The 10,093-nt window shown below is 37.4% G+C and overlaps 1 protein-coding gene across 1 annotated transcript in view; it reads left to right on the forward strand.

The window, feature by feature from the left end:
* cnrip1b (cannabinoid receptor interacting protein 1b) overlaps positions 1 to 9,676 on the forward strand; it is a 12,580-nt gene extending 2,904 nt beyond the window's left edge. The window contains exons 2-3 of the mRNA XM_062059511.1: positions 2,411 to 2,555; positions 7,256 to 9,676. Coding sequence (XP_061915495.1) covers positions 2,411 to 2,555; positions 7,256 to 7,420 — 310 coding nt within the window. The 3' untranslated portion in view covers positions 7,421 to 9,676. The remainder of the gene's footprint in view (positions 1 to 2,410; positions 2,556 to 7,255) is intronic.
* The last annotated feature ends 417 nt before the right edge of the window (positions 9,677 to 10,093 follow it).

Genomic DNA, 10,093 nt, shown 5'->3' on the forward strand with positions numbered 1-10,093 from the left:
ACTGTCATATATGTTTTGTAATAATCGCGTGAGTTAATGCGTCAACATTTGCCAGCTCTATTTATTATGTGGTGTATAGGTTTGAATAATAAAGTCAGCTTGAATTTAGAAAAGAGATATAATTGTTGACCCTATTTTCCATCCTAAGTACATACGGTCATTAAAAAAAACAACTATAGATGATAATAAAAAATAAAAAAAACATTTAGAAGTGTCCCGATCCAATATCTTAGTCTATAGGCTACTAGGAGCTGGCAGCTACACAACATCTAAGCACACAATAGCGCACAAGCTAGACATACGTAATAATCATTGAACAATATTGCAGTGTAAAAAAGCACATTCGTCAATATCAACAAGTATCACAGTTACACATTCCTCACACATGCAAAGTCTCTAGTAACAAACGGGTCCGCATCATTCAACTTACTGAATTATTGTGACCACTAGGGGTCGCCAACAACAATAACCATTCCACTCCGACTTAAAGACAGCCCAAGTCCGTTCCCGACGGTAAATAATAAATAGGTTAGTGTTTTTCTTCACTTGATCAAACCGTTTCTAATATTCCACACTACAAAATAATTGAAGTATGTTTGATTCCTGCGGATATCTGATTTTTATTGGTATCGGCAAGCACCAAAGGGCCCAATATCGGTACCATATACCGGAAGTCAAAGGGTGTATCGAGACACCCCTACTAACAATGAATTCAAAGTACAAAACCCAAAACCAGTGAAGTTGGCACGTTGTGTAAATGGTAAATAAAAACAGAATACAATGATTTGCAAATCCTTTTCAACCTATATTCAATTGAATGGACTGCAAAGACAAGATATTTAATGTTTGAACTGGAAAACTTTGTTATTTTTTGCAAATATTAACTAATTTGGAATTTGATGATTTTGATGTGGCAAAAAAGACTGAGAAAGTTGAGGAATGCTCATCAAACACTTATTTGGAACATCCCACAGGTGAACAGGCTAATTAGGGAACAGGTGGGTGCCATGATTGGGTATAAAAGCAGCTTCCATGATATGCTCAGTCATTCACAAACAAGGTAGGGGCGAGGGTCACCACTTTGTGAACAAATGCGTGAGCAAATTATCCAACATTTTAAGAACATTTCTTAACGAGCTATTGCAAGGAATTTAGGGATTTCACCATCTATGATCCGTAATAGCATCAAAAGGTTCAGAGAATCTGGAGAAATCACTGCACGTTAGCGATGATATTACAGACCTTCGATCCCTCAGGCGGTACGACATCAGTGTGTAAAGGATATCACCACATGAGCTCAGAAACACTTCCGAAAACCACTGTCAGTAACTAGAGTTTGTCGCTACATTTGTAAGTGCAAGTTAAAACTCTACTATGCAAAGCGAAAGCCATTTATCAACAACACCCAGAAACGCCACCGGCTTCCATGGGCCCGAGCTCATCTTTGATGGACTGATGCAAAGTGGAAAAGTGTTCTGTGGTCTGACGAGTCCACATTTCAAATAGTTTTTGGAAACTGTGGACGTCGTGTCCTCCGGAACAAAGACGAAAAGAACCATCCGGATTGTTATAGGCGCAAAGTTCAAAAGCCAGTATCTGTGATGGTATGGGGGTTTATTAGTGCCCAAGGCATGGGTAACTTACACATCTGTGAAGGCACCATTAATGCTGAAAGGTACATACAGGTTTTGGAGCAACATATGTTGCCATCCAAGCAACGTTACCATGGACGCCCCTGCTTATTTCAGCAAGACAATGCCAAGCCACGTGTTACAACAGCGTGGCTTCATAGTAAAAGAGTGTGGGTACTAGACTGGCCTGCCTGTAGTTCAGACCTGTCTCCCATTGAAAATGTGTGGCGGAATATGAAGCCTAAAATACCACAACGGAGACTGTTGAACAACTTAAGCTGTACATCAAACAAGAATGGGAAAGAATTCCACCTGAGAAGCTTCAAAAATGTGTCTCCTCAGTTCCCAAACGTTTACTGAGTGTTGTTAAAAGGAAAGGCCATGTAACACAGTGGTAAAAATGCCCCTGTGCCAACTTTTTTGCAATCTGTTGCTGCCATTAAATTCAAATTTAATGATTATTTGCACACAAAAAAATCTCAGTTGCAACATCAAATATCTTGTCTTTGCAGTCCATTCAATTGAACATAAGTTGAAAAGGATTTGCAAATCATTGTATTCTGTTTTTAAGTACGAATTACACAACGTGCCAACTTCACTGGTTTAGGGTTTTGTATTCCACAGTCAGATACAATGTTTTCTTTTTGTTTAATATCATCCATCGGCTCGCTCAAAGTCCGCCCACCACCACTAGGGGGCGTCAATGCTGCTATTAAGTGGCATTATTACCTTGCTTGTATTTACACTACTAACAAGCAGTCCGGCTGTCCTCCCTGCAGGTCGATGAGCTTGGGCGGAGTCACCTTCGCCCTGGAGCAGCAGTCCAAAGATCCACAGTCGGTGGTCTACACGGCTCTCTACGACACCGAGGGGGTGGCCCACACCAAGAGTGGGGAGAGGCAACCTGTTCAGATCAGCATACAGGTACACTGCATGCAAAGCCGACACAACATTGCAGGACTCCACATCGCAGGCGTGGTAGGTAGCGTCAGAGATATAACAAAGGTGCTGCAGTTCTTGTGTTGGTTAAAAAAAGGGCAACTGCAAAAAATGCTAGCCAAAGATCCTTTATAGCAGGGTGTCCAACGTTTTCCACTTAAGGCAGCACACTAAAAAATGAAAGCATGCGTGGGCCATTTTGATATTTTTTATTTTCAAAACCAATACTATATATATCCATCCATTTTCTACCGCTTGTCCCTTTTGGGGTCGCAGGGGGTTGCTGGAGCCTATCTCAGCTGCATTCGGGCGGTAGGCGGGATATATTTTATAATTGTTTTAATTTTATTTTTTAACTTTGGGTTTCCCCTCAAGAGTGGCCCAGAGGAACCAGAAGGGTCTCAGTCATAAAAATTAAAAAAAATAAGCTATATAGTATTATTAATATATATTTTTAATTCAACTCTTAAAACTCTGTCATTAATTATGTCAATATAATGTTTAATGTTTTATGCCCTTTTTTGTCAAAGCCCTGTTTTTTTCTGACAAACGAAACAATATTTTCCCCCCAAAAGGCTCAAAGTGGAATATTTGATGTGAATAAATTGGAGCCTTAAATTGGTCAATAATTCATAACATTCATTCATTATAATTTTCTTGAGCAATGACAGTTAAAAAAAAAATCCCACTAAAATTGTTGGGATCCTAAAGGGCCCCACTCACAAATGTGTTATTAATAAGTCATAAATAAAGCGCTCGAGTCTCTAGATTAATTTCAGATCTAGCCATCAATTATAAAGTTTTTAGATTTCTTTCTTTTTTTTTTTTAATGTCCTTTGTGTCAAAGAACACTTTGTTTTTATATGGCAAACGCACAAAATATGCAATATTATTCCCCCCAAAATATTTCAAAGTGGAATATTTGATGTGAAGTCATTGGAGCCTTCAATAGGTCAATAATTCATACAACATTGATTTTGATTCATTATTATTTTTTTGAACAACGACAAGTTTTTTTTTTAAATTTCGCTAACATTTTGGAGATCCACAAGGGCCCCACTCACAAAATTGTTAATAAGTCATACTTTTTTTTATTTTCCCTTTTTTTTCTTACTTTTAGCGCATACGACTTTATATCAACTTCAGATCTATCCATCAATTATAAAGTTTTGATTATTTTGTCATGTTTTTTTATTTTTTATTTTTTAATGCCTTTTGTGTCAAAGAAAACGCTTAAATCTCTAGATCAATTTCAGATCTATCGGTCGATTATAGTTTTTTGTTTTTTTGTTCATGTTTCTTTTTTTGTTTTTATGTTTAATGCCCTTATTGTCAAAGAAAACTTTGTGTTTTCAATGGCAAAAAATATTTCAAAGTGGAATATTTGATGTGAAGTATTTAGAGCCCTGAATAGGTCAATAATAATAATAATAAGTTAATAATTAATTTGGATTCATTATGATTTTTTGAGCAATGACAGTTTTAAAGAAGAAAAAAACAGCCGGCATGGCAGATTTGTGTTATTAGTGTCGACTTTGCAACTTTTTCTCATCTCTTTGCTTTTATATTCCACTTTTTTTAATTTTATGTTTTTATTGGTATTTTTAGAATATTCATTTTCGAATGAACATGAGCTGGGGACCGCAAATGGTCCCCGGGCCACACTCTCTGCTCAAGCATATATGGCAAAACCTACTCTGCTATTTTCAGAGGTTTATTGAAAAAAGGCAAGTCAAAGATCCTCTAAATGACAGAAGTGCATGCCTCTTTTTTAGAAGCCACTGCAAATAAAAATCGTAGTCAAAGATCCTCTAAATGAAAGGAGCATGGTGCTCTTTTTAAGAATACACTGCAAAAAAAAGATCTTCTTTATGACAAGAGTGTGCTGCTGTTTTACGAACTTGCTTCAAAACACTAGCCAAAGATCATATATAAGACACGAGTGCTCTGTTGTTGTCCTACAGCTAAAAACACTAGTCAAAGATCCTTTATTTAACAGGACCCACTCTGCTATTTTCAGAGATCTGTTAAACATCGGCTCGTCAAAGATCCTCTAAATGACAGAAGCACACTGCTGTTTGTAAGGAGCTACTACTAAAAACAGTAGTCAAAGATCCTCTGACAAGATAGTGCTGTTGTTTTAAAGGACGCAATGACACGGGTCAAATATCTTACTGGAGCGCACTGTTGTTTTTAAAGAACTTGCTTAAAAAAACACAGATCTTCTATACGACAGGAGTGCTCTAAAGTCGTCCTACTGTCTAAAATACTAGTCAAAGATCCTTTATATATCAGGACCCACTCTGCTATTTTCAGCGATTTGTTAAAAAAAAGGCTCGTCAAAGATCCTCTAAATGACAGAAGCGCACTGAGGTTTTTAAAGACCGACTGGAAATTAACAGCAGTCAAAGATCCTTAATATGACAGGACCGCTCTAATTCCGTCCTACTGCCATAAAGACTAGTCAAAGATCTTTCATATGACAGGACCCACTCTTCCAAGAGATGTTGAAAAAAGGCTAGTCAAAGATCCTCTAAAGGACAGAAGTGCACTGAGGTTTTTAAAGACCGGCTGCAAATAAACAGCAGTCAAATATCTTCCATACAACAGGACCGCTGTGTTGTGTTTGAAGCTACTGCTAAAAAACAGTGGTCAAAGATTCATTATATAGCAGAAGCGTGGCGTTGTTTTTAAGGACATACCGCAACAACAACAAAAAACACTGGTCAAAGATCCTTTATATGACAGGAGAGTATTTAGTTTTAAGGACTTGCTGCAAAAACACTAGTCAAAGATCCTTTAAATATCAGGACCCACTCTGTTAATTTCAGAGATTTGTTGAAAAAAAGCTTGTCAAAGATCCTCTCAATAACAGATGTGCACTGAGGTTTTTAAGGACCCACTGGGGGGGAAACATTAGTCAAAGATCCTCTATATATGACAGAATTGTTTGTTGTTTTAAGGACTTACTACAAAAAACACTTGTCAAAGATCCTCTATGTGACAGAACTGTTTGCTGTTTTAAGGACGTAGTCGGAAAAAAGTCACTTGTCAAAGATCCTCTATGTGACAGAATTGTTTGCTGTTTTAAGGACCTACTGGGAAAAACATATGTCAAAGATCCTCTACATGACCGATCAGTTCTGTTGTTTTAAGGACCTACTGGGGAAAAAAACACTAGTCAAAGACCCTCTATGTGAAAGAACTGTTTGCTGTTTTAAGGACCTACTACAAAAAAACACTAGTCAAAGACCCTCTATGTGAAAGAACTGTTTGCTGTTTTAAGGACCTACTACAAAAAACACTAGTCAAAGATCCTCTACATGACAGACCACTTATGTTGTTTTATGGACCTACTGGAAAAAAACACTAGTCAAAGATTCTCTACATGACAGACCAGTTCTGTTGTTTTAAGGACCTACTGAAAAAAAACACTAGTCAAAGATCCTCTATGTGAAAGAACTGTTTGCTGTTTTAAGGACCTACTGGGAAAATACACTAGTCAAAGATCCTGTATGTGACAGCACTGTTTGCTGTTTTCAGAACCTACTGCACAAAAGAACACACGTCAAAGATCCTCTATACAACACAACTGTTTGCTATTTTAGGACCTACTGCACACAAAAAAACACATCAAAGATCCTCTACATGACAGAACAATTTGCTATTTTAAGGACCTACTGCACACAAAAAAAAACACACATCAAAGATCCTCTATATGACAGAACTATTTGCTGTTTTAAGGACCTACTGCACACAAAAAAACACACGTCAAAGATCCTACATGAAAGAACTGTCCTGTTGTTTTAAGGACCTACTGCAAAACCCCAAGCAAAGATCCTCTATACAACACGAGCGGTCTGCCTTTGTCCCACTGCCAAAAAACGCTAGTCAAAGATCCTCTATAGTCCTCCCTCACCACTCGCGCTGCAAAGTTTCCGGCTTCACTCTGTCATTCAACCTTTTTTCAAAGCATATTTTACACGTTTCCAAGCATAAAATATCTAAATGCATTTAAAATATCAATACGACAGTATTGGCCGCCACCAAAACAACGAGAGTGTGCTGTTCAGTATCGTGGCCACTGATTGGCTCAGCCTCAAGCAACATTACAACAATGAATCAAATCAATGCAAAGGTGATTATGCGGGTGTTATTTCATTTCTAAAAGGCTCTCATGATGTTAAAAACGTATTTAGAAAGACTTAAACTGTTTTTATGCTCTTGCCATGAATATTTATATAATTACTTTCGGAAATGAAGATTACCAAAGTCATGTTAATACACCAATTAACTGTGTTAAAGAGGGGAAACATCTTTTTTTGTGTTTGTAGAGTTTTGTCAGTAATTTTCCCTTCATAAGTGTTGTGGTGTAGTTTATCGGGACTTGCTGCATCAAAGATCGTGTATATGTTGTTCTTACTCAGATGCACTTCATGCGCACACTAACTAACATAGTCCTGCTGTATTGATAACACTTGTACAGCGCCCATTGTAGTACATGTTTTGACCACTAGAGGCCACTATAAACAAGGTATTGACACATTACATTGTGGTATTTGTGCCCCCTGATGATCAGAATCAGAATCAGAAATACTTTAATAATCCCTGAGGGGAAATTAACATTTTCAGCACTATGTGCATGTGTTAAATCCTTTTCGTTGTGTTGTTTTTTCATGTGGCAGTTCACGGAGGCGGGCATGTTTGAGACGGTGTGGCAGGTGAAATACTACAACTACAACAAGCGGGACCACTGCCAGTGGGGGAACAGCTTCAACAGCATCCACTACGAGTGCAAACCCAACGAAACGCGCACGCTCATGTGGGTCACCAAGGAGACCTTTATGTAAAGGGGGCGGGGGGGAAAGAATCCAAGTTGTGTTTGTATGTGTGTGTGTTTACCTGGCCACACCCCTTTTTAGTCAGCTTCAACTTGGGGTGTGCCTATACAACTTTTTCCCTTACGATACTGGAGCCTTGAGTATTTTCCCCACATTGATCCGATACGATATCAACAAGAATCATACATACTTTTGTTTTGTAGTGGGGAATGTTAGACTAACACTAAACTGTTCATTATTAACTGTCTGGAATGGACTCATGCTGTCACTAAGTTGAAGTGGAGTGGTCATTTTTTTTGTTTTTTGGCGACGCCTCAAGCCAAGCTCACGAGATTGTAAGCAGAATGGTGCGGACACGTTTGTTACTGGATACTTTCTTATACCCTTCTGCCTTTGAGACTTTGTTTTTTCTAAAATAAACTTCATATCAAATAGAAGGAGGAAAGACCACAAAACAAACAACACACAACTTGCACTGTGAGTACACACACTACGACTACTACTACTAATAATAATAATAATAACAATAATAGATTTTATTTGTAAAAAGCACTTTACGTTGAGTAAACAACCTCAAAGTGCTACAGTGTATTAAAAAAATTAAATAAAAAATAAAAAGATAGTAAAAAAATAAAAAAACTAGAACAGCCAAATAGCTGAAACTAGTATGCATATATCTAAAAAAGAAGGGTTTTTAAGGCTTTTTTAAAAGCATCCACAGTATGTGGTTCCCTCAGGTGGTCAGGGAGAGTGTTCCACAGACTGGGAGCGGCGGCGCAGAAAGCCCGGTCTCCCATTGTTCGCAGCTTTGTCCTCGGAGGTTGGAGGAGGTTAGCCTGTCCAGAGTGGAGGATTTGGGGGGTGAGTAGTTCTTTGAGGTAGAGGGGGGCATTTCCATGGAGGCACTGGTGGGTTAGTAGGGAGACTTTGAATTCAAGTGAAGGGATTTGAGAGTTGGTGTAATATGGTCATATTTCCGCACTCTCATCATGATCCTAGCAGCACTATTCTGTATTTATTGTAGCTTCTGGATGTTTTTGCTACATCCAGAAGCTACAGGTTGCAGGGAATACTACGAGGGAATAATGAACAACAAATCAATAATTAGAGTGACAAACCCAATAATGATAATGTGAAAACGTGTTTTTTTTTTAGCGCTTTTTGCAAATTTATTAAAAATAAAAACTTAAGAAATCACATTTACATAAGTATTCACAGCCTTTGCTCAATACTTTAGTTATGCACCTTTGGCAGCAATTACACCCTCAAGTCTTTTAAAATACGATGCCACAAGCTTGGCACACCTGGCAGTTTCGCCCATTCATATTGGATGAGAAGTGTTGTTTTTTTTAACCAGGATGTCTCTTTACATTGCTGCATTCATATTTCCCTCCATCCTGACTAGACTCCCAGTTCCATTTGCAAAAAGCTCTAAAAAAAAATTGTTTTTCCACATTGTTATTATTGGGTATTGTGTGTAGGATTTTGAGGACAAAAATGAGTGTATTCCATTTTGGGAATATGGCTGTAACATAACAAAATGTGGAAAAAGTAAAGAGGTGTAAATACTTTCCGGATGCCCTGTATACAGTATGTGACGGAAGCTGCCAAAGCAACGTTATGCATGTGTGGTTTACTGCGCAGCCTTTGGTCCGCTGACAAAAATAGTAGCGTGAACACTAAACCAACCGCACCAAAGCATGAGGCAAGTATTTATTTTATTTTGGTCCGTAACAGAATGCTGCACCCCAAGAGTGAACACAGCCGAAATGACTGCATTAGGTGACTGTGTTAGTATAGCATAAATGTATGAATGGCCAAAAATATATATATATATATCAGTAATTGACTGTTAAGGATAATATTAAAGGTAATGGAGTCATACTTTTTTGAAAGTTACTTCTTTGCTTTTGTCGGTCAGTGAAAAATATGGTCCGACCTAAATTGAACCATAAACAAAGAGAGACAATCTTATCTCGGTCGTAATGTTGTGTTGTTATGTTGGCAGAACGATGTTATTGTGACGATGCATTGTCGTCACTGTCGAACTTGTGTGACCTGCGCCTGGGGAAAAAACAACTTCCCTGTTTGTTGGTACTTTTCCGGACGGTATCATGACGTTTTATGACAGTTTGTGACGATATGCTACAGTTTTCGGTGTTTGTGTTCGGTCTACCTCTTCCAATGGCTGTAATACCAACAAGGTAAATATTCAAAGGATAAATGTATGTAAAGTCTTTATATATGTGTGTGCGTGTATGTATATATATATATATATATATATATATATATATATATATATATATATATATATATGTGTGTGTGTGTGGGTGTGTGTGTGAGAGAGTATGTATGTATATATATAAGTGTATATTATATATAATATACACATATATATAATATATATGCATATATACATACATGTACTGTATGTATGCATTTATATATTATACATGCATAAATACGTATATACATGCATTTTTATACATACGTGTACATATATACATATGTGTACACACATATACATATAATGTTTTCTATTATGTGTTGTAAATGGTGTATCTTTTGTACAACTGAAGTGTACTCCAAATGAGTGTATATTTTGGACAGATATTTATGTTGTGATATACTGTTTTTTTCAATTGATCTATGCAAGAAAAGAAAATAAACACCTAAAAACTG

Source organism: Entelurus aequoreus, linkage group LG09 (genome assembly GCF_033978785.1).
Source record: "Entelurus aequoreus isolate RoL-2023_Sb linkage group LG09, RoL_Eaeq_v1.1, whole genome shotgun sequence".
NCBI lineage: Eukaryota > Metazoa > Chordata > Actinopteri > Syngnathiformes > Syngnathidae > Entelurus > Entelurus aequoreus.